The sequence below is a fragment of the Aythya ferina genome, assembly GCF_964211825.1.
Source record: "Aythya ferina genome assembly, chromosome: 15".
NCBI classification, from domain to species: domain Eukaryota; kingdom Metazoa; phylum Chordata; class Aves; order Anseriformes; family Anatidae; genus Aythya; species Aythya ferina.
The window spans coordinates 5310081-5335183 of record NC_140314.1 but is presented as its reverse complement, the minus strand read 5'-3'; the positions used below and the strand labels follow the sequence as shown (position 1 = coordinate 5335183).

Genomic DNA, 25103 nt, shown 5'->3' with positions numbered 1-25103 from the left:
ACTGAGGAGAGAAATGCTGATTTAATAGTAAATGACATAAGGAAAACTTAAAGAGGTTATCTATCTACCCACCTACCTCAGGTTTCTGTTCAGCTCCTGTTGTTCTGAAGAATACAATAATGTAAGAACTGCTGTAAGGCCACCTCGCTCACCATCCTCTTCCAAATCGCAGCCCACAGCAGGGTTTTTATAGTGACAGTTCCCCCAGTGGATCCGCAAGCCAACTCTTCACACAATTTCTTAAACAGGTGTGCGTCAGAGAGTGTGTGCATACTGGCTGCTAATTTAACAGGTTGCAAAAAGCTGTTTGTTTTATTACCATATTACCAATCCAACTGGACACCAATAAAGGTTTTATTTTGCAGAAGTGCCAGCCCTGCGGCTGGCAACGTTCTCACGCTGTGTCATGGTGTTTGTGTTTTTATTTGCTGTCTGATATCTTGGGTATTCTCTTTCAAGGCATGAAGCCTACCATCTTGGGGATGCTCTTCAATGAACTACTGCTGGTGTTTGTGTTTCCGTTTGATAATTTTGGCAGAAAATAACAACACAGGCAAGAGCTGGAAGCAGACAGAATTCTGTTCTGTGGAAGACTAGGCTCTGAGGACATAGGAAATACAGTGAACCATAAGCTGTTGAGCTGTCTAAATGCAGCTTTTTGGCTAGGGCTATTAATAAGCTCAAACACACCACCACAATACTGAGAAGAGCCTGTTTTAACTCCCTTACCAAATAACTTAGGCCTAGAAAATATACACGTGAACTGGTGATAAATCTAAGCACTCCCTTCTGAGAAGATGAAGGAACCTGAAACTTGAAAGATTTCAAATGCTGACAGATACCATACAGCTGTTACACCGGATTAGATCGATTGCCTTTTCAGCCTGGGATCCTATCAACAAAAGTGACCAGCTCCACACTCGTGCCGTGACAGTCCAAGTGGTTTACCTGAAGCACGATGAATTATCAAAGACCCTAAGGACTTTTCTTGCTGTCTCCTCTTCACTGAAGTCTTCATTTCCACGTACTTTCAGGGGATGGAGTTGAACATTGTTAGATACAGCAGCAGCAAAACCACATGTAGAGACAACCCAAAAAAATGACCAGCATGCACAGGAATTTTCTTCCCAACCTCCGCAATAAGGAGCTGGCTTAACATCTCAAAGCAGGCAGCTCTGCATGTCCCTGCTCAAGGTAAATGCAAATATTTAATGTAAATCTAGGTATTACTATTAGTCCACAAAGATATCCTACCATTTCAGAAAACCTACTGAGCTCCTGCTTTCTGCAGTACCTTAAAGCCATAAGGTCTATAAATTCAAAGGATTTCCACACTTAATTTTAAATTGATTGGCTTTGGATGCTTTGGCTGGGACTGTGTTCTCTGGGCACGCAGAAAGAGAAGCCCACGATTTACTTTCTCTCCACTGTTTGTTCATTTGTACAACTGTCTCCAAATCATCTCTTCTCCAAATTTGACCAGTCTTTCTGTTTACCAGAAGACTTTCTTTGTCTGAAACAATTGTCATTGCCTTTCTAAAGACCTCACTTCCTCACTCTCATTCAGGATCTACCCAGAGACAAGGGTAAACAGCACAAAGTACACACAGCCCATTCATGACGTCCTGATCTGCCACTGCCTAATTCCAAGCTGGCTAAACTGATTTCAAGGCTCCCCAGAAATGTTTGCTTGTTTTAACAGACATCTTTAATAGATTGTTACAAAGAAAGTCAACACAGTTCTCATCTATGTTGTGGGTGGCCTGGCCTAGACTCACAAGCTAAGCATTACGCCGAATGCAAAGTTCGTGTTGTGGCCCAATACATCTAACATATCAGCAAGAGTAACAGAATGCGAAGCTGTCAAGTAACCCGGTAACTATAAAGCATTACTTCCCACAAAAATCATCAGAACCTGAACTCCTGGTGAGGGATCTGTACACTACTTTCCACAGCATTTAATTAAAAGAATAAAAAAGAGCAAACAAGTGAGAGCGAGCTGTGAAATCTGAGATGTGCCTTGCTGCCTACGCACTCTCACACAGGGTCTGAAAATCACTGGAATATCCTTCAAGTTGATGAGCTCATCTGTTGCATCCATAGGGATCGCCAATAAATATTGATGCGGTTTCATTGGAATTCAGTGCTCATTTATGGATGCAGGCATTTGCATTCTCAGCATGGCTCTGTGATTAACCCTTTCATTGAGGCTGTAATTCCAATTAATGTAAATTGGCTGGACACACGCAGCATGCAGATAATGTGCTCTACTCCAGTACCAGCATACCTTGCTTGGGAAAACCAAGCACATCTTTCATCTTCATTTAGCTTTGAAGGGGTTACATTATAATAGCTCCTCACTGAAAATTAAATGCCACCAGCAGTGCTACTGAAATATGCTCCAAAGTTTACAGGCAAACTACAGACGCTTGTGAAGCGCCAGGGGACTTCTCCGGTTTAATTGTATAGACTCTGTTCCATAAATTGCTTGAATGGAATAAATACAAATAGCATTCCCTGCTTTTTGACCTCCTTGGGTTAATGAAATGCACACTAACACCCACAGTCGGCTATGGCTCAGAAATTCCACAGCATAAACACACAACCTCACGGAAAAGCCACAGTCAGGATGCAAGGCTCAGTACATACATGAGTACCAGCTGCCTGGACTCTGCGAGGAAGTAATTTGTTGTTTATTTTCTACTGCTATTCTAAGCTGCAGACTTTGGGAATTGTCTGCGATTTACTGAGCACTGAGAAAGAGTCTGAGATTTTGTTGATCAGGCTCTTATTAGCAAGTCTGCTCCTCTAACCCAAAGAGGTGTGTGAGGTATGAGAAGCTAAGCAATTCCACAAATCAATAAGCAATCCACTCTTGCATTTGGGAAACGAGATCTTGAAACGACCGCTGTTCTACCTGGTGACACTTACCTCCATCCTCTGGATATACTTGGGAATAAGCCTTGAGTGAAGAACAGGAAGCAAAACCAGTGCGTAGAGAGAGGAATCCATACCTGATCATTCACTGTCCTCTACATAAATTATTTCTATTGCCATGACATGAAGAACAATTTGATCCTACTGGAGATCTGCTACTGAGAAGCCAGTTCTTGTTCAGGTGGGCAATATGCAATTTTCTTGTTTTCTTAACCTTCTCCAAACAAACCATCTCTCCTATGAGAGACAGGACAGAAACTACTACTAGGTATACTGTTCTGCCATGGCGTCCAACAGATATCTCTGGGGATCTGCAGACGTTTCATTCACCAAGCGTGTAACAATACAGGTGTGAACACAGGCCTCCAGGGCCCTTAGAGCTGATGGCATTGCACCACCTCTTTTCAGGATTCAAGGACAGTACAAGGACAAAACCAGGAGAACCATCCTTCCACAGGTTAGTGAGATTTCCTGCTGTCATCTGTCTCAGTCCAGAAACCTTATAAGGCCAAGTAATATAACTATTTTGGAAACATTTTCCTAGTTTTACTAAGGAGCCTAGGTGCTGTCTTGTAATACCTTCACTTGCTTTATTTGGTGGTTTTGGTTTCTTTTTTTTTCTGGGGCTCTATAGTTGCAGAACAGGAAAATATTTGTCCTGTTATATAAAAAAAAACAACACTGCAGCAATCCACATGCGGCACACAGTGGTAGGTCTGCAGAAACCAAACTTCTCCCGTTTCTGCTTGTACACTCCTCTCCTGTACCGAACACCTCCAAAATCCTCATCCTCCTTATTCACCCCAGGGAGGGGTCAGTGGCAAGCAGGTATGATTTTATGTGCCAATTGTGTTTGCCACCAAGAAGCAGAAAGTTCTCCCACCGACCTGTAAGTTTGGGCTGTGGGCATCTAAATCTAAGTAAAGATTGATCTAACTGCTTGATGACTCTAATGTCACACCCCAGCTCTTTAACATATCAGCCCAACTGGGCTGTCTGCAAGATAACACAAAAGAAAAACACCACCGACCGAGCCCCAGCCCAACCTCAGACCACCTAGCTAGACCAATACGGTATCAGACTCCTACAAGACAGATTGTTACTGCTCCTCATCCGGGCTGTTCAGATAAATGGCACTTCACACGCACAAGGATGAGTTGCTGCTCTAAAGGGATACCAATTTACATAACGACAAGATGATGACACGCAGGCAAGAGAGAGGATTGCAAAGGCAGTGAGGACATACAGTGAAGTACGGATGAAACCTTGACGGTTACATAAGGTCTTATTGCCGTGGCACATATAACCAATAATATAAAAGGTGAAATGCAAGGCCAGGTGCCTTAAGTATTATGCATATATAGTTTCTTCTATTTACTCGACTCACTTCGATACATAAATTGAAGACCAGATGCCAAACCTTCTAAAGTAGTTTTTTAAAAGAAGAAAGGATCTTTACTTCCCTCATAAAGAACAAGCTGTCATATAGCAGAGGGCAATGATATTCCAGTCAAATCACTGAGAAAGAACAAGTACATTGTCATGCTGGAAACTGCAAACCCAGAAAAGCAGGAGCAGCAAGGGGTATGCAGACCTACCTTAAAGAGCAGGCAGTCTCCTTGGTGCTCAGCATAAATGGAGGTGAGTCGATACTGGTTCTCAGTCGTGATGTCGATCTGGTATCCTGTGAGCGTGTAGCAGACCTTGCGAAACTCTTGGATCTTGGTCTGGAAAACTTCTTTCAGGCGCTGGTTTTTTAGTTCTGCACTTTCCACTTGCTTCTTCAGCTCTATATAGGGGAACAAATGCGGGTACTTTGTTATACGTCATTGGCATAAAGACCTTGCATTGTATTTACAATGCTAGCCAAACCAAGTGAATTGAAAAGGTTAATTAAATTTTTAAAAAGTGAATTAAGCAGGCAGAGTAAAGAAACAGGCAAGCTAGACTCTTCTCCTCCCAGCCCCAGAAGACCAAAAGATAATAAACTGGGGAATAAGGAAAAGAGACGCGTCTTAGTGGGATGGATTTTTCTTTTGCTCGGCCAGCCTTTTAACAACATACTACAAAATTCAAAGCTATAGCTGTTTCCTCACATGCACATATCTTATTTTCTACGCAGAACCCAAGAGAAGAGTGTTATGTTACAGGGAGCAAGAAAGTGGAAAAATAGCAACAAACGTGCCTCTGTGCCGTTATATCAGGAGGGATCTGGCTGTAAGGGAAATCTCCTCCAACGTACACTTGATTTGACTGCACATGCTTTGATCTCAAATTGACACACTGCTTAGGAATCCCATAAGATCTGGGAAGGGGCTTGTCTTGTGATAAAAAGCCTGAGGAGTACCACTGTCTCTTTCCATTTGCTACCTTAACTGGACTAGTCCCTAAAAGAGAGGTCCTGGGAGACGGCCTGCCACTCACCCTGCATTTTATTGCTATAAAGGGAGCTGCCAGCAGTGTGAATCCTTCAAGAGGATACACAACAATTACCATGAATCTTTCACCCAAGGTGCCTTCTGAGTAATTAAACCTCGATTTATCCCCCCATTAATTACAAAGATTGGCTTTACTTTAATATACACTAGAGAGGCCTCCCAAGTCAGCTTGTTTTATCAACACCGCAGTCCAGGGTTAAAAAAAAAAAAAAAGACTTTCGAACAGCAAACAAATAGACTTCCTTGTTCAGCTACCTCTTTGTCATTACGAGGTTTACGGCTTTGTCTGTCCTGTGATCAGAGACATAATTGCAGCACACGTAGGCCATATGGCTTTATTTCAGCTACTTCAGGGTCCACCACTAGGGAAGCTGGAACTTTACTGCAAGGCGCCTGCTTGGGTATGAACGATGGGTTTTGGCTGGGTTGCACAGCCCGTGCTGAATTATTCTTGTTTCACAAGCCTTGCTGGAAAAGTTTTTGCTTGAGTATTTGCCCGAATGCGTTTCCATCAGCCTTCGAAGTGTAGCACAGAAAGAATGGCAACGGCAAGCCCGTGGACTTGCCTGTGATCCACCTCCCAGGGCTTGCAGGAGCACTGGCAGGAGGCAAATCTCCTCTTATCTTCTGCACTGCTCTGGCGAGGCACTCCGGGTGGGACAAAAGGATAATTCAACGTGTTAAGTTAAAGTGCCTTAAACGCCACTGAGGATGCCCTGCTCAGAAGTACTCTGGCCTTAATCCAATTTAGCTTAATCCCCAGGCAAGGACAGAAACTCTTTAATGGTTAAAGAGAAGTGCACGTCCCTTTACTTCTGAGTCACAGCATCCGAGCGGGGCGAGTTAGTGCTGGCCAACTCCTTACCTTTGGTTAATTCAGCTCTACCTTCCAGAGCTGCTTGTAGAGATGTATGAGGAAACTATTTCCTTTGCTCTGGGTGTTCCCCTCCTAATTGTATCTCGCTTTATCAAGGGGAGCAAACAAGTCTTGGGAAACATCACGTACCAGTTGGTTCATTAACACACTGCTGTAAGGGGAAACCCCCAGGTGCTGGGGGATGTAAGATGAACATCCAAGTCCTGATCACAAGCTTGAAGGGCTGGGACTTCCACATGCCCCTTTTCATGAGTTTGAAATGGCTGTATCTTTCCTGACCACCCACCTTCCCCTTCCTACCAAACTTATCAACGAGCAATTAACTCAGCCCTTCCATGGATTGTTTCAGCCTTTTTCCCATCATCTCAGCTGGGTCCGGTCCCTTGATTAATCAAGTAATCAGCCTCTGAAATCAGGAGGTTAATTGGTGACTCTGACCTCAATATTCTCACAGTCTTCACTCAATTTTGCATTCCTAGGACGCAACTGTTGAGGACAAAATCCTGTATATTAATTTAAAAATTCAGTGACCACACTGCACGGGTAAATAATGTTTAGCCGCTGTCAGATGGCACTGGCTTTAATATATTTCACATGTCCAATACTGATTTTTTTTTTCTAATAAATGCAGCCTAGCCTTGGAAAAGTAAATCTGCCTTTTTCTACCACATCCTGGAGGCAGCCTGTCCTGATTTTTATAACCTTGGGGGTGGATGGCACCCTAATTCATGGACTCCTTGAGCAGCCTACATTATTCATAAAGACTTAGTGCCTCGTCCACTGTTTCGTCCCAGACTTGGCGTTTCTAATGGCCATTAGGAGCACCGTCAGCACCCGTTGGGTCGCAGCTTTATCACCCACCCAACAGCACTGCCTTATTCAGATTACAACCATTTGAACCTCGAACACCAACTAAATGATGGCAACTGCTTTCCTCTTCCACCCTCAGGGTGAAAAAGGATGTGCTGTGACTACGATCAGTCTGTTATGCAAGGAGCCCTGAGCTTTCCGATTTAACGGAGGGCTGACCAGCCCCTGCTCCAAGCATCGTGCCCACACATCCTCCTGATGCTCCTCCTGGCCCTCTTTCCAGCTCCTGTGGCAGTTTTGGTGTCTCACCCCATCAGCTGTCCCGGCTGAAGGAATTCAGCTGCATGAAAAAGCATCCTCTCCCTGTTAGGGATGCCCAGTGTCAGCCCCTGGCACGAGGCGCTGAACTCTGTATCTGCTACTGTAGACACAGCCAAACGTGCCAGCACCAGTCAGGGACAGGAGGAAGCCTTGTCAGCGGCTCGGCGGCTCCATTAGCAATTCCCCAGCAGTATTTCTTCAGCAGAGCAGCTTGGGGACAGGGCAGAAGTAAACAGGCAGGCACGGGGACACGAGAGGAATCCTTAAGTCTGCAGCTGCCCCCAGTGAAAAGCCCACTGAACCAAGACCGTGGAACAAAGACTGCTCTTCCTCTACGCCCAATTAAATCACAGTCATCAATAGCTCAGCTGGAGCAACTGCTGATGCTCACCCTCCTGCAATATTTGTTTATGTTATGGAAATCCTTCAGTCAGGGGCTATTTCCAAATTAACTCGGGACAGCCCTCAGGACGGTGACTACCTCCCTGATTGCCTCTGTGGGCTTTGCTGACACACCAAGAAGCCGAGTTACGCAGACTCACAGAAGTGCGACGTGGCAGGAAGGTGGAGACTTGAGAAACGTGGGCCAGGGTCCCGCTGCTGAAACAGAGCCACCCAAGTGTGAGGCATTCCTGGGTATATTTTCCTGGCTTCCCCCTGTGCTTCTGCAGGAGAGGGATTTGCTGCAAGTTCTGGCTCACAGCAGCCAGCCCAGGCCAACTTCTCAGGCACTTCAGGTGCCCAAAATGGCACTGGGTGCCCAGTTTCAGGCCCAGGCTTCCCGTGCAGCCTCTCTGTGCTGCAGCTCTGCCCACGCACTGCCCCGGCACTGCAGACTCCCAGTGGCCGGAGAGCTGCACGAGCAGCACGTGGATTGACTTGGTGACTTGTAATTAACCTTGCTAATGCTTCCCCCACGAAGCGAAGACCTTAAGCTAAGAGGCAGCTCATTGTTTGCTCTGCTTCTCAATTCAAAGACGTGATGGCGCTAATTCTTAAGCCTCACCTAATACCACTAATTCCGGCCACATTTCTAGCACAGTCAGGAGAAATTGTTTTAAAAGTCGTAATTTGCAGAGTGCAATTCAGCACATTTCAGAGAAACGCTTCAGGCACAGCTGTAGAGGCGACCGAGCAGAGGCAGATCCTTTCAGGACGGGTCGAGGTGCGTTAACAGAGCAGGTTTCTGATGACAGCATTGCTGTTCCCACCCACTCTTATCTACCACCTACAGAATGTTGAACATCTTCATCCTTTGAGATCTTTCACAACATTTGGAGAATTAGGTTTAATTATATCTTTAAAAGACAGTGTTTGAAAACTCGAATGCCTGTGTTTAGAGCACTCGCTGGAGTTCCTGTGTTCGATTCCGTTTCGCTTGCACAAGACAGGCAGGAGAAGTTGCAGGTGTGCTCAGCGGAAACCACGACTGGGGGAAGTCACACCATAAACATCCAACATCCCAGAGAAGGGACCACGAAACAGCCCTCACTGAAGTGCTAATGAAACAAATAGGAACTGAGAAAACAGGCGTAAGGTTTGCCAGGCTGTACCTTGGTCAGGCGTAATGACCGGCTGTTTACTTTGCTTGGGGAAAAAAAAATCAAGGGGAAGAACAAAGAGAAAGGGAAAATATTTCAAAATCATCCTGCCTGGTCTCCTTGGTATTCAGGCCAAGTATGTATAGAAAGTTGCCCATCACGGGCAGTTTGTCAGGGATGAAAATCCTCACTGAAAAAATCATTAATCTGTTACAAAATTAATATTGCCAAATGATCAACTTCTTCCTAATGATGCTGCTTCTTGAAACACCTTGTATTTTCACACACTTATATCGACTTTAATGAATAATTCAAACTATTTTGGATAAATAAATAAAATATGAGGTGGGCTTTTTTGGTCTCTCATATTGGAAATGTCACTGCTTTTTATTCCATTGCTTTTACACTTCTTACATCTGCAAATGTTCACAGCTGCCTGGAAATACCACAGCTTTGGCTCTTGCTCTGAGTTCAGCAAGGTCAATCAATAGCAATAGCAGTCTCTACACCAAAGAAAACCAAATCCACACTTAACCTTTTCCCCAGGGAAAGAGATAAAACAATGTGGCTCTCAGCATGCCAGAAGTGGCATGAAGTTAAATGCCTTTTTCAGGAAAACAGAAATTTGTTCTGCCCATCCTCAAAGATGCCACGAGCCATGGAGCTGCATTAATTCACTTGTGATCCCAGCTAATATCTCTCTGTCCTAGAAAGGCCTGAATTCCTTTCTAATTCCCCATTAAAGGTTACTTTCCCTTGCTAGCATGTCTGGGGGTCACTCACTCCACAACATAAGGGATAAAATATTTCATACCACCTTGATCCCTGTCCCTGTTGACCCTGCCAGAACACTTCTGACAGATGCTACCCAGTGTTGCTACAGAGAATACCACGTTCTATTTATTAACCCTGCTCTCTTTAAACAAAAGGCTGCTTAGAGTGTTTCCAGCCTACAGGAGGGATGCCAGTTCCCACAAGGTTTGTTCTCACAGGGTCCGTGATGGGACCAGGATGCGCTGTTTCCTCTCTTCCAAGCAGCGAGGCCACAATTACCCTTTCTCTCCGTCACCTCCACAAGCTGCTTCTCTTCATTTCCATATCACCGTGCCTGGCATGCAGCATCCCCCCTCAGTCACCCCACCTGCACCCCTCCGAACTGTGATTGAATTACGTTCTCCTAGCGCAGGGCTGTCCTTCCCGGCTGACTCGTTGCAACTCCAACGCCACCCCACTGCATCTGAAATCCTTCGAGTCCTTCCCCTGCTCAAACTCCAAGCTGAGATTTTCTCCTTCAGCTTTAGTTTATGATGAACACCACCTGAAAAGAGTTCGGTGATACTGTGAAGGACAAAATATAAAAATAAATTGTTTCGTATTAAATAAAGTCTAATAGAAGAGGAGCCGAGCGTTTTCTGATAGAGGCAGGTTTATGACCATTGCTCTCCCGAAATAAAATTCGCTTTGCTAGATTTTATAGGTGTGTTTTACACTCTGGACGGGTAGGGGAGTGTGGGAGTGAGACCACGCCACCCGCCTGTGCCGCAGCCCGCTGCCACGCTCACCGACCCGACGGTCTGGCAGGCTCAAGCTGCGCTCTGGGAAACTTGCAATTTGTGACATTACAACCATGAATTACAACTTTTCTTAAAGGTAAAAGCAGTTTTATATTCAACAGACTGCACTGGCTGTTCAATTTCAAACCCAAGTGGTATTTATTTGATCAGTCAGCGTGGGTTTATTTTTAAGCTGTGTATGTACCATATGGCTCAGTGCATCTCCCGGCCCCCTCCTCCAGCCACCGGTTTCCCCCTTCCAGCAGCCTGGGGAAAAGTTTTTGAGGGCAGCAGGCTACAAGTACACACCTCCACCGCCACGGCTCTTGTACTGCCAAAGAACTCTCCACCAAGAAAGCTTCCTGCATGTTTATTCTTCAGCAAAGACGTTTTTCTGGAGATCTCACATCAGACGTATCCCCTGAACCTCTACAAGATGCCACTTCTTGGAAAGAAGTCCACAATTAACCTTTACCCCCAGAAAACCTGCACAGAGTGGCAGAGGCATCAGAGGCTAGGCTAGGGGAAAAGGAGCAGGCTGTGGAGGACTAGGGCCTGGAAGCTATGGAAGAGGACAAACTTCTTCTTGTAGTACCTACACACTTATATAGCATGCATTAGCCTCAAGGGCTGTTTTTGTTTATTTGTTTCCCTTTTCTTCTCCTGGTAATGCTGAGATTACAAGGCAAGGTTACCAAACTCACAAGCACACTTGAACTTGGCCCACCTACAGGACTCAGCCTGGCCAGATGAACCCCCAGGGGGCAGACGGCTGTCCCAGGGAACATCCCTGCTTGGAACCTCACTGCCCGTCCTCCCCCTTCTTGGCAGAGGTGTTTTGGACCAGGGGAAGGCAAGAAAGAAGGCAGCTTTTAGAAGCCTGGCTCAGCTCTTCGGTCACCCCCTGTGGTGCATCCATGTTGAACTCAGTGAAGGCAGTGCAGAGTAGTGTAAAGAGACCCTGGGTAGCTTTAAAATTACTGGCTTAAATAATGCGAACAGCCTGCTTGCTGCAATACAGACCTCATTGGGGATGGCAACATTCACCCCAGATGCAGGATAAATTAACCTCAAGAGAGCTATTTAGTGCCCAAGGTGGATTTCACCAATTAGTATGATGTGGCACAAACCCCTTGGAAGTTAGGATCATTACACTGGTCATAAATCTTGAAGCAGCCAGGAAGACATCTCCCTGCTGCCCCTCCCCAAATGATGATAAAGTCTTCTAGCCACGCTTCCCTTCCATATGGCAATTACAGCCCAACAGCACTTCCAGAACAAAGTGATGTCAGCTGGAGCTAGTCATTAACTTCAGACACAACAAATAGCCTCACCTTAAAAATACAAATCCATTGTGCTGCTTAAGTTAACAGGAGAGCAGCTATCTTCTGCGTCTAGGGCAAGGCAGCAAATATCAGTGTTCCAGGTAATCTATTTTGGAGTAATCAAATATAAAAAAGAAGTAACTGGGATTTTGTGGGTTTTCAGGGACGTTTGGTAGCAAGAACAGGAGCATAGCTTGCGTGGCCTGTCAGAAGGAGAATCGCTTTTCCACTTGGCTGTTTCTAAGAAAAAGAGTGGTTTTGAAATTGCTCAAGTGTCTAATGCAAGAATTAATCCTAGGGACTATATAATTAACGTATATAATACGCATTGTTAATTACACGGGGTGGTCTGCAGAAGCATCTAATAGGCAAATTTATCCCTGCCTGATCACCTCCCCTGTGCTTGCCCATGATCTTGTTTCCATTGGCACATCACCACTGTTGCTGTTACCCCAAAACACTAGATGCTATTTAAACCTCTGAACAGCATCAAACATCTGTTATTAAAACAAACACAGGAAAACGTTCCAGAAATATTTGTTCGTTCCTTCTCAAAATGAAGACCTTTTTTTCAGGAATTACAGTCATTCAACCTGCAGGGTGGACAATATTCCATCACGCCTCAGAGAGCACTTTGCAGCTTATCATGTAACGATGGTCATGCAGGCTGCAAACGGGAGCTTCTCTCCACTGGCAAGAGGTGATTTCGAACTTCCCCAGGAGCACAGCCCTTTTGCTCTGACTCCAGGAACCTTCCATGTTCAAAATCCTGATGTTGAGAGTTATGGAAATACTATTCTGACTCAATGATAGTCCCCAAGATCGTTACTTACACTATCTTGCCCCACTCTCTCCCCAGCGTTGTGAAGTCTGTGCTCACAGCACTCAGCCCAACTTTACAGGGAGATGGATCTAAATATAGAATTAATAAACATTGAAGAGATTCCAACTATTTGTAAAGTAGCTTATCAAATAACGACGTGGCATATGACAGACTGAGATGGGACAGGGCATCACACAGGCATTCTCTGGCTCTTATTTGGGATGCACATATTGAACTCTAAACCCCGTAGCCTCCCTGATTATTCCGAGAGCAGCTGTAAATAAGTGGGCTCTGCTGCGCTGGGCTAAATCCCTTCCTACCCTCTCCTCTTGACAGACATTATGCCCCATTACCGGCTCCAGAACTCACTTTGGAGACAAAGCCCAGTGCCTCCATCCCCTAGGTAAGACAGCTTTGCTGAAAGGTCAGCCTGCCATTTCGTTTGTTTGCATGGCCCGGGCTAATGGAAACGCTTCTGCTGTGAGCAGCACGCGGGCAGGCTGGAGGGTCGCAGAGGACTGAGAGGAAAAATGCACACCATTTTACCCAGTCAGCAGGGATGAAAACACAATTGCACTGCAATTGATAAAGGCAAGGCTCTGCAGCATGCCACCTTATTTGTGTTTTTAATGGGAAAAGATTGTGGAGTTTATGTCTTTTGTTCCAAAGAAAACTAAGCTCTAAAAAGCCTCCACTCACTCCTATTCAATCCTCTTTTTTTTCCTCGTGTTTATCCCCTTAATAGTGCTTTGAAGTGTTGGCACGGCAAATATATTGCTCTTGGCCTGAAAGCACTCTTGGTGCCAACTAGTCAAACTTTCCCCAGGCCCTTCTTTCTGCTCTGTGCTCCTGCAGCAGGCCCCAAAGACACTCACTCTGCTTCAATCCCACGCCAGACGTTTCCTCTGTGCACTCTTCCAGTGCCCTGGACCTCCTCCCGTAGGATAGCAGGTTCTGCCCTATCTTTATTGGTATATTTTTCTTGTTCTACTTCATTTTCTGGTGTCCACTTTATGAAAACAATCCTTTAAAGATGATCTTGCTGGAGCAGCGCAAAATGCTGGTTCAGCATGGAGCAGCAGAACAGCAACGAGGGAAAAGGGGCTTTCAAATAACAAAAATGCAGGAACGTGACACAGACATAAGGACAAGCAATCTTTTTTCCCTGGAGCATGAAAGATGTTTGGAAACAGAGCCATCTCCTGGATAACCAGGCTTTCAATCACATTCTTCCCAGCCTCTGGAGCTCCTATTTCCACTGCAGGAGCCTGAAGTGTTGTTATGGGTAGGGAGGGTTATTTCCCTTAACCACGTGCTAATGCTCTTGAGCAAGAGGGGAAGGGTTGAAGTCTCCAAGCAATCCCCACAAAGTGTCCCAAGACTGGCAGGACCACCAAAATCATCTCTGGGTGGGGAGACAGGAACGGTAACATCATCTCAGCCCAAGCACTGAGTCTTGCTTCCCAATTCTGAATTATTCATCACCTGCTAACTTTCAAACCAGTTCAGTTTTAAATTTTTAAATATTTAGTAATTGGGTATTAAATATTCATGCAATTTTATTAGAAATTTTGGAAGATGGGCACTAAGGCTGTAATTGTTAAGTTCATCACTGGGACTGACTGGCTACTCAGAGTGACTTTCCAGCTTCCTAGAGAAGGAACAGGGAAGAAAAAAGGCAAAAGGAGTATTTATGGACCTCTCCAACTCTAAATCACAAGGCAACACAGTTACCTATGCCATCTATCTTCCAAAAAAAATCATCTCTTTATGAAGAAAGTGAGAAACCTGCACTGGGAGGATGCTAGAAAGCCCTCAGCTGCAGTTTGGAGAGTTTCATTTAGGTGTCAAAGAGAAAGATGTCTGTCTTGGTTCAGTGTATCCGACTGGCTAAAGGACAGTTGAACAGCCTCTGTCTGCAAGAGCAACAAGAAGAACATGCAGTCGGTCTCTCTTGTGGTTCAGGGTAGACGTGGGTAAAGTTCAGCTTAACATGCACCTGAAATGAGGCAGATTCTTCCGTTTTTCTGACAACCGCTCAGATGGTAAGAAGGGATGTACAGTTTCCCCTGAGCTGGTCTGACAACTCAGACTCATTAAATATCCATGCCTGTTGTAGCTCCTGCAGACCATTTTTTCTTCCCTTCTACCCCCTCCTTTGCAGTGGATGACATCTCCTTAACCCTGCTCCACGCTGAGAGCGCGCCCATGCTCCTGTCCTCTGCATTATGAGTGCACATTCCCTACGGTGCCGGAAATTGTATGGTTTACACAAAAGATGACACAAAAGCCCTGGAATTATATGCAAATGAATGGATCCATTCCCCACTTCTTACCATTACAGCTCTGACTTTCCAACAACTGCATGGGGTAATTTCTGCACCAGCTTTCAAACAAAGGGCATCTCTGTGTTATTAACATCTCATTGTGGCAAGCAGTTTGTCACCTTTCACAAAAATGATCTGCAAATACACCAGCAATTATTCCCAAGGAGATTATTGGGTGGCTGTGTCCCAGCACAGCAGCTGGAGGGTAAAGTGACATAATATTCACCGGGAAAACTCCTTTTTCAAGTCAAGAGTACACAGAACAGATTAAAAAATGAACTGAATTGCAAACAAACACCAAACTAGAGGAAGAGCAAATCTTGCTCTCTTCAATTTTCTTCATCTCTATATCATCGTTAGGAGCACGTCTTTAGAAGAAAAGTAAAAGCTAAAAGATTATGACATGAAACAACAGGACATTAACTTTGGACACTTATCCTGGGAAGGAACTTTGCATGTTTATAAATAAGAGACCCTGAGGAAGAATAACTCAAGCTCCAATTCCAACTGCAAAAATCCAGCTGATTCCTGGGACTTGCATATTTGGTTCTTCCAACACTTTTAAGCATGAAGGAGTAAACATCTGCAAGGCAGACAGGTTTTCTCTTCCTGAGATCACTGTGTAATTCCTGGATGATCTTATAATAGGACCCAAGAACCAACATTTGCTTGGCTAATATGTTCATGAGTGAAGTGGCACAAAGAACAGAGGCCCTACCTAATTTCAAGTAAACAATTATTAAATACTCAAAGCTATGCTTTGAAGACAGGTCATTTCTAGTTGTATGTCAAAAATTAAAAACCAAGAACCTACGTCTGTCCTCAGGGATAAAAGCAGCAGGGAAAAAAAAATAAATCTTACTAAGTACTTTTGCTAGTACTAAAGCAGCTTGTTACCTTCATCTCTATGAAAAAATGTTGTTTGTTTAGTCTGATAGAAGCCTCTTCTGAACTTCAACACTCACATTCAAAAATCTATTCTTCGGACCAAGAGAAGCACAAGAAAAGCCAGCACGTTTCCTGTTTGTGATGATGGGACAGACAAGTATTGCTTCACTTTCAGGGCGTATAATGTCGACAGCTCACGCTTGGTTTCTGCATACAACCTATAAACACTTTCAAAAAATGATGAGTTCTGCCCATTTGCAGTCTGAGAAACATCTGTACAGCACATAATGATCCAAAACAGAGCCATTTTGCATGTTTGTTTCTTCATCACCATTTTAAACAAGTTTCTCTCCGTAATCGAGGAGGTGCAGCCCAGAGCCATTGCACATTGCTGCCCTACGCTCGCACAATGCCTTCTGCCGGCACAGGGCACCAGAGGCAACACGCAGCACAATACAGTCAGGGACAGAACTGATCCAAGAGGAGGCAAGGACATGCAATGACTTTGCAGAGTTAATTTAAAGGGTAGTTCGTAATATAAGGGAGTAGGAAGATTTTCAGATGGAGAACACGGGAGAATTCAGGACTGGGTGGAGCACTCTGAGATGTAAATCAAGTGGGACTTGGAAGAATGGGAAAACAACAAGAGATGGACAAATGCAGTCAGCACACAGCCACCCGTAAGGTTGCATGGACCTGTCCACTAAAGACAAGTTCTGGGGATTTTTAGAGCTCTGCCCAAATGCAGAAGCAAAGGCAGCTTGAATAAAGGATGTAGCCCAACCGCTGAGCAGGCTAAAGTTAGTAGCACCTTGAATTCCTACCGAACTGAGGGACTTCAGTGGAGAAACAAACAGCAGCAGTGACTGATTTCACAGCTGGCTGTTCAAATTATCTTAAGCAAGGTGAGCGAGGCCACCTGGGAAGGCCTCAAATCACAAGAGAATACTTGTGGGTAGATCTAATTAGGCAGAAGCCCTTTCTTTTTTTTTAAGAAGATGTATTTTAATGGCTTGTAGGTCCTTCTGCAGGAGCAGGGGAAAAATAAAAAGACAGATTTCTGCTACAATGCCGAAGGCTCAGCATCTCTTCCTTCGAAGAAAAAACACTGAAAGAGCCTTGTAAACAGACTCTGCAGCTTGAGAGTCAAAACTAGAGGTTTGGCATAATTTTGACCAAAATTAGTAATAATAAAATGCTCTGACAAAGGGGTTTTGGTCGGAGGGAAAGGGTGAGGGAAGTTGAAACATATTCTTAATGAAAATCTCATTTAGCAGGGGTTTTTTGAGGTGCCTAAAAATTCCACTGAGGTCACCATTCTGGAGAGATGACAAACTCCTGGGATAAAGGCTGGAAAATCCTGGTAGTCGTGTCACATTTAGCAAGTCAAAGATATGTTTGTATAAGGCTGTAGAGGGCTAAATCCATTTTACATGCTGTATGTATTATTAATTTCTGACAGTGGGCTTAGAAAAACCTAATTCGCTGGAATACGAGCTCCCTTTGAGAGGAGGGAAGCCTTTTCAAAACTCATCTTTTATTGACTGAGTCATTTTTGAGTCAATCTGTCTGCTTTCGGCAAGACAAGAGTTTTAAATCTTCTCTCTTTTTTTCCTCCTTTTTGAGTCGTGGCAAGTCTATTAAAACCTGCTAATGTATGCAGCAAGGCCTCTGATTTGAAATGTAATGAATTCTTCAGATAGTGGCAGATTAGGGGGAGAAGATGATAGAAAGAGCCAGAGACGCCAAAAAAAGAACTCTCCAGAAAAAGAGGAGGAGAAGGGTGAGAGGGAAAGAGAAAGATTAACCCTTTTCGTCCAGAAGAAGAAAATCTTTAAGCCCCATTAATAGAATCAGTTAAAAAAGCAGAACTGGAAGAGGCAGAGCATCTTCAGGCATGCCTGGGGCTGAATGAGACAAAGAATAAATGAATCTTTCCTCCTAGACTCTCTTGTAAGATTAGGTAATTCCCTAAGTGAAAAATGAATAAGTTAGAGAAAATTAGCTCCATCCATATAAATAAGCCTTCATATTCCAAACTCGTCACCCAGAGCTTCCCAGGCGAATGCCCTGAAATGTTTTTGCTGTTGTGTAACAGATGGTTTCCTCCTCCCCCTCCTTGGTTTGGATCCAACTGCAGTATCTTTCAGGTGATCTTGTTTTAGCACAAAAATGAGCATTTTGGTGTAAATCATAAATACCGTTAGTGAAACGGCGCTTGGCAGTTTTATTGTATTTGGCATCTTTGAAGTGCTGGACAAACATTGCACAGTTACGCAAATGAGAGATTAGCACTGTCTCCTTTTTACAGATAGGGGAGCTAAGGAAAAGGGAATCAAGGATGCTCCTTAATTCGACAGCACTGATCTGGTGACAGCCCGGGCTGAGAACGCAGAATCTGCTGAATCACAGCACAGACCTGTGATATCTTCCTGTTTAACAGTGAAATTCATAGCTCAGCGTCAAATTTGATGGCTTTAAAAAAAAATAGCTTTACAGCAAAGTTCTAAGGAAACAAAGCCTTGGAGGCAAAACGAGAAAAACAGCCTGATGAAGCACAAGCGACCCAGTGGATTATAATTATAATTATGCTCAGCATAGCTGATGCAGGTGAGTAAATACCGGAGACTGAGAAACTGGTCCTGTCAACCTAATGGCCCTTCACTAATGAAAGGTTCTGAAATGTTTTAACAGTTGAGAAATCCCAAATAACAGAGGCAGAATACTTCAGCTTAAGATGCAGCAGAGGTATCTCAGTCCATGTCTTGAAGGAGAAGCTGTCTTTCCCTACAGATGCAATGCATTCGGTCCTCTGGCACACAAGTCAAACTACAAAAGGAAAAAAGGTTTGAAGAAGAGCAAACTTAGCTCAGAAGTTGCTGGAGGTACAGAAACTGTAGAAAGTAAGCATGAGTTGGAAAAAACAGAGGCAGGAAATCTGTACAGTAGGATACAGGACACAGTAAAGGTTTTATCTTGGAGGCCAGCAAGCTATGGGAGTTAGCCTGGCTTTACAAATTGCTCCGAGGCATTGTCTGCTCTTGCTGGCAGAAACATTTTTTCCACCCTGGAGAGTAACAGCGTCTGGATACCGGTCCCCACCATCTCCTAAACTCTATCAGTTCCTTGACGTGATTCTCCCCAGATGGGAAGCTGCCTTCTCCTACCTGCCTGTTTGCTTCACATCCCTGACATCAAGGGCCACAGAAGTCACAAACGTGAACTTTTACATCTCCACCTATCAGTGCTTTCAGAAAGAAGATGTTAACTACCTTTTATGTATGTAGACACAATCCTGGCCTTTACCTTGGTCCCAGCCTCTGGATGCAGTAGCTGCCACTCTCCCTCTGAATCAGTAATGAAGCAAAGGTTACGGCAGGCAGCACACTGCTGTGGATACACCAATTTCAGAGGGGATAAGAAACCTAGGCCTGGACCATTACAGAAGAGGCAAAGTGTTTGCTTGGCAGCGTGTTTTTACTTTGGGATGGGGTCAAGAGCGAGGACTGTGGCATCGGCCTCCCATCCTGTCCAGGTGGCATCCAGGTCCATCCCTCCTGCACTTTCGGGTTAAAAAGGCACTTCTCACTTGCTGCCTAAAGAAGGCTCCTGTGTGGCACTAAACAGTTACATATTTTGCTCTAGCTGCAGATGCGTTTTAGTGATGGATGAAGCAATCCTTGTATATATTTTGTATAGCTGTGAAGTTTACAGAGCACTTTGGGAATCCCTTGAGAAGCTGACATGCTTATCGCAGCAAGCCCTGCCAACACCAACTGGTGTAGCGGGCTCAAATGATAGTCACAATTTTTCCTTTTCAACTGCAACCCGCATTCCTTCTGTACGGTCTCCTGATCCCTTTTTTCCTGGTCTGTTCATCTGGGAGATCCTCCGTGCTTCTCAGCCTTGCTTGAACTCTTCCATCTCCAACTCCTGCCTGCAGCAAACACAAGCCATGACGCAGCACCTGGCCTTTCTGAAACAAGGTCAGACCAGAAACCAAGACCCGTGGTGCTTAGTCATCAAAGGGAGTATTTTGGTACAGGAACAGAGCATACTATATTAGTAGCCTTGACTCTTCATCCACTCACCACACCCAGGGAGCAAGCACACACATCTGCTCCCTTCCATTGCAGTCTTCCAAGAGAAGGATTCGTTTCAATTTTAGGTTTAGAGAAGATTCGCTCTCTGCTGGTGTAAACTGTCCCACTGGGATCGATGACACCAAGTGCCATGGACACCATGCTGCTGGCATGAAGGGTGCTGCTGGGACAGGTCTGCCAGACGTGTAGAAAAAATGTACGTTGAGGGACAAGGAAAGGAAAAAAAATGACATGCACAAAAGGTCTCTGTGCACGCAGCAAAAAATAGATTTACCCAACCAGGCTAAATCAATGAATTAGCCCTGTACTCGAAGAAAAAGTTATCATTAAAGGCTGTGCTATTCAGTAGCTCACTCTACATCTGAGAAAAGTCTGCAAAAATCCTTTTGCATTATCCCTAGCCTTATAGATTTTTTCTTTTCATTTGAGTTTCTGAGTGGGGATTACCCATTAAGGTGCAGCGGCCAAATCACATTCAATCTATTTTTTGTGAAAATAAGAAAAAACTTTGATCTTTCCTGTCCACTTCTAACCAGTTCCCTTTCCGTGTCCACAACCAAAGCATTTATCTCTGACTTGCCATAGGTGCACCAGACCTGAATACTGAGAAGGCGCCCAGGAGGATATCTCAACACCACCACTCACTTCTCTGTCCCACAGGCTGAATCCTACTTCTTCAGCACCAAGTACATTTGGAAGATCAAGAGTTCATTTAAAATCTTACTCGCCTCCTAAGCCAGTATCAATACGATTCGCACGGCCACCAGCATTAGCTACGTTTGGCCTGCACATCATCTCATGCCCCCATTTAAGAACAGAGATGTTGTTATACGGTCGCAGGCCAATTTCCATGATGGTGGTGGCATAGCAGCTGGGTTCAACCACATTATGGCACTAAAACATCTGCTCATACCTAGTCACCCCAGTGCTTGACATAGCAGCAGCTCAGCAAATTGCTCAGAGAGGGTTTAGGCAAGCAGGAGAGCCAGCTCTGAGCTGCGCAGCCCTCCTCACCCGCTCCTGGTGCCCTGGGGCGGTGCAACCAAGCAAACAAGGGAGTTAACTACAGCTGGGGTGAGGCAATAAAAGCAAAAGAAGAAAAAAAAAATGCTTTCACAGGGAGGCGAAGTGTAAAACTACAGGCAACTAAAATATATTTACCATGCTGAGTTTTTATAGAAGCGTGTTTGCTTTTTCTAAACCACCGAAGTCAGAGATGGTAAACATCTGTTCGTTCACCCAGTCTCTCTCCCACAGTGTTTTGATTTAGGTATTTTCCTGAAATGTGTATAACTTAAACATAGCAGAATTGTGCCAAGGCTTTTGAAACAGTGAAAGGGATTACAGTTATTACAAAAAGTGAAAAATTAATAACTCGAAGTCATTCAAGCAAACACACAAGAACCATAGTATCACTCTGAAACATTCCAAAACAGAATAACTGAAAATACTTTGAGAGCATTTTTCAGGTACAACTAAAATGACCTCACTACCAGCATGAGATCTACTGAAGTATCTTGCTCCTTTGAACATTGCAATCTTCCCTCCGGATAGCCATGTGTCAGTTATAGCAAAGTTTTGGGGCATTATCAACTGTTTCATCCAAGAGTTTGTGAGCTGGAAGCAAGGAATGGCTGCTGTACTCCCAGTACTATTCATTCTGCTGCTCTATTAATTTTATTTATTTGAATTAAGATTCCAAAACAAAAGAAGTCAATTACGGCTTACTAGGAATTATAAAGAACCTGTGTAATTGGGCTTCTGATTTAGTTATCAACACAAGTATACATGCTGCACTAAGATAAAGCAATAAACCAAGGTTTGCATTATTTGCAGCTGCTCAGAGCAAAAAAAAAAATGGAGAAAAGCTAAAGAGATTTTTATTAATGCTTTAGATGGCTTAGAAAAAAGTCACTTAATCATAACACTGTAAACAAGGAAGTTCTACAGCAGTATTTAAAAATATCTGAAATTGTTTCAGGAGCCCTATTGATTTGAATTAGGCAGCTGCATAATCACAGGGGCTGCAATTTTAATGAACATTTCAACAGGAAATGTGGAGCTGATTATATATATCAAAACAGGAAAGATCCAAAAGCTGCAGCTTTTTTTGTTGTTGTTTTGTTTATTGCCTCAGTGGGTACATTGAAAATAACTCCAGAAATAACACGGAACTTACCTGCCTGCCCCCTGTCTCTTTGGCTGCAGCTTCTTATGCTTCTGGCTGCAACTCTGATCATCCTGTCCTGATACATGTCATTAGGCACAGCATTTTGAAAAATAATTAGTGATTCAATCAGATTTAACACTGGATCAAGTGCCTGGAAACTTCAATGCTGTGCTGCAGTGTTCCGTTAGCATACTTTAGGGCATGTTATATATACTTAATTAGCTAACGTGTATACAGTGCTTTGAAGAAAGAAAGCACTATATAAGGGCTAAGCCTTGTTTTCAGAAAGGAAGAGAGCAGTGTTGAGACAGCACGGGCACGGAGTAAGAACAAAGCTCTGAGAAACCGAACACCACCTTGTTTTCAGAAAGGTTTCAGGCCACCTAAAAAAAATACATCAGCAGCTTCCAGCGTCTAGGCACTCAGAAAGAAAGCGAAGTTGTAAAACATGGGATGCTGCAAAGGCACTTAAATGACACGCTGTTGACACAGCGATAGCAACGTCAGAAGAGTGATCAGTCAGGAAGGCAGCAGCACCTACAGAGAGGAAAAACTTTGTGTACACACGAGCTCAAGGCATTGATTATTACTCTGTTAAGGCAATTTGCAAGATAAAGATTCAGACAGAGCTGTAGGCCTTGATGAAAGAAAAAGGAACGCACTTCAGTCCTGTGAAAACTCTTCTGAATATGAGTGGGAACTAATGGAATAAAAGCGCGCTGCTTCCTATTAGTTGGTGGCGAAGCAAGCAGGGCTCTTTTTGCTGAAGATACGGTGCTGTGTCGGCTGCATGCTAAACAGTGCGGAACAGAAAATGGGTTCTCCACAAAAGGCACCCCAGCAGAAGCCGGGAATGGCGCGCAGGCTTCACCAGACTTTACCCAGAGCGTGCACTGGGCAGGATGCAGGTCACAAGGAGGCAGCGACATCTTCTCTGTTGGTCAGAGAACTTCCCAGGTTGTCACACAGAGCATCGGATCTGAACTCAATTAAAACAATTTGGAGAGAAATGCAGAAAGCTGCGGCGAAATCCACCAAGTGCAGCACTAAGTGATGCTACAACCAGGCACTTGCCTCGATATGGTGTGCTCCAACAAGTTTGGGGCAAGTGATGAAAACAGAGTACACAGGGAGCTTTAAAAGTGACTGCAAAGAGATCCCTGAGCTTCTGTGTTGTTTTTTTGGTCTTGTTGTTGTTGTTTATTCGCCTATAACTAAATTACATGATTTCTTTGCAAGTCTAATTAGGCAGTTAATTGATACTGGTGCCCTTTAGCATCTGGCATTTAAGATTAAGTAAATAATAGAGAAAGTGCATGCAGTACCCAACAGTAATTATGCACAGCAAGAGTTTGCTCCCCACCTTCCCTCATTTTAACATTACGTATAAATCTCTGAGGATAACTGTTTTTAATAGCCAAAAATACACTGGCACCATAAGATACATAACAGTGTTTTTTCTCTTAGAGACGGTGGATTGTAGGTGTTTCTTTGGCTGGTCTGTTGGTTTTGTTTTACACTTAGCACTCCATGGAAGAAAGAGCTTCACTGCTCCAACTCCACCCCACTGCAGAGCATGTTACCTGGAACTTCGTGGGGACAAACTCCTGAATCCAGGAGCGTGAGTGCTGGGATCATGCATTAGATACATGAGCTGGGGTGAACCTGTTATCTGCAGGCCTGCTGAGGTGCTGCCTCCAACTTTGCCCGTGCAAGGCTCACTGCGAGTTGCTGTACACAGGCAGCTCCACTTGCTGCTTCAGCTTGCAGTCTCACCGTAAGCAGTAGTCCGGTTTCCTCAGAAGGCTACAGATTAAGGACTAGAGTTGAGCTGTAACACCTAATCCATGACTTGCACTAAAAAGTGTAAGAAACTGCGATGGCTAATGCAGAAACAGCTTCTGCTGCTGCCACAGTAAGCCCAGAGATCATTCCCCACCTCCTGCTCCGGCAGTTAACGTGAGCCAGCCAGCCTCTCTAATGCAGCCCTGATTTCAGCTCACCTGCACTACCACAGGTACGAGAGGGTTTTAGTTCTTCCAGAGCTGCCTAGCAGAAGGAATCGCTGCCCGAAGATTAGTAGCACAATCTCTTTACACTCTGCAAGCAAGAAAAGATAGCGTGGAGGCTCCTGCCCGCCTCCCATGGGTGCCGCGAGTCTTAATTAGTATTTCCAGCATACTCGGAGACCTTTGGACAGAGGGTGCTACAGAAGTGGAAAATATTATCATCATTACGCCTGCTACCACAAGTGCTGGAATTCAAGCCAGAGACTTCACAGCAGATGGTGAAGTCGCTAGCACGGCTGGCTGCAGTTATAATTTCTCTCATCACAGACTCTCCTTGTTGGAACAGGCTTCACCTCTCGATTTCTGAAGAGCAAAACAGAACCTGCGCTGACAGGACTGCGTCGTACCGGTCAGCACTGCTGACACATTTAAACCAGCCAGCGCTCCGATCGCTACGAAAGTAAATCATCCAATGGACTTTCTAATTAAAAAGAGCTTCACTTGCATTGCAACGCTTCTCCAGCCTGTCACAGACAGCCCTCCCCTGAATTCTGATCGTTAGAGGGAAACAACAAAGAATTAGTCAGCTTTTGTTAAGTGTCAAACATTCCCACTCCAAACCATGCGCAAAACAAGGAGAGACATTTTATAGCTCTCAGAGCAGCTTTATACCTTTCTAAACACTATTTCTGTACCTCTTGCTAATTGCTCATTTGCCCTGATTTTATGGAACAGCCTGGCTCACGCCGCCTTTGACAGAGGAGAACAGCAGTGTTTAACATGCTGCAATAAGTGGGATATGAGCACTTCTAATTTTTCTCCTTATTTATCTCTAACTGCGGGGGTTAGCAACCTAGAACTCTGAGCTACCTGAGAGGTAACTAACATGCCATTAGCTTTGAATCTATTGCCAAGTGCTGCAATTGTCCTCTCCGTTTGGCTGAGGACATCACCTTGCAGAAAACAATTTCACATACGTGG

General features: G+C 44.4%; 1 protein-coding gene across 3 annotated transcripts in view; it reads right to left on the bottom strand.

Annotated features, from left to right (window-relative positions):
• MAD1L1 (mitotic arrest deficient 1 like 1) overlaps positions 1-25103 on the bottom strand; it is a 348528-nt gene that overhangs the window by 82368 nt on the left and 241057 nt on the right. For all 3 annotated transcript variants that reach the window (XM_084536417.1, XM_084536418.1, XM_084536419.1), the window contains exon 17: positions 4536-4726. In XM_084536417.1, the coding sequence (XP_084392543.1) occupies positions 4536-4726 (191 nt within the window). The remainder of the gene's footprint in view (positions 1-4535; positions 4727-25103) is intronic.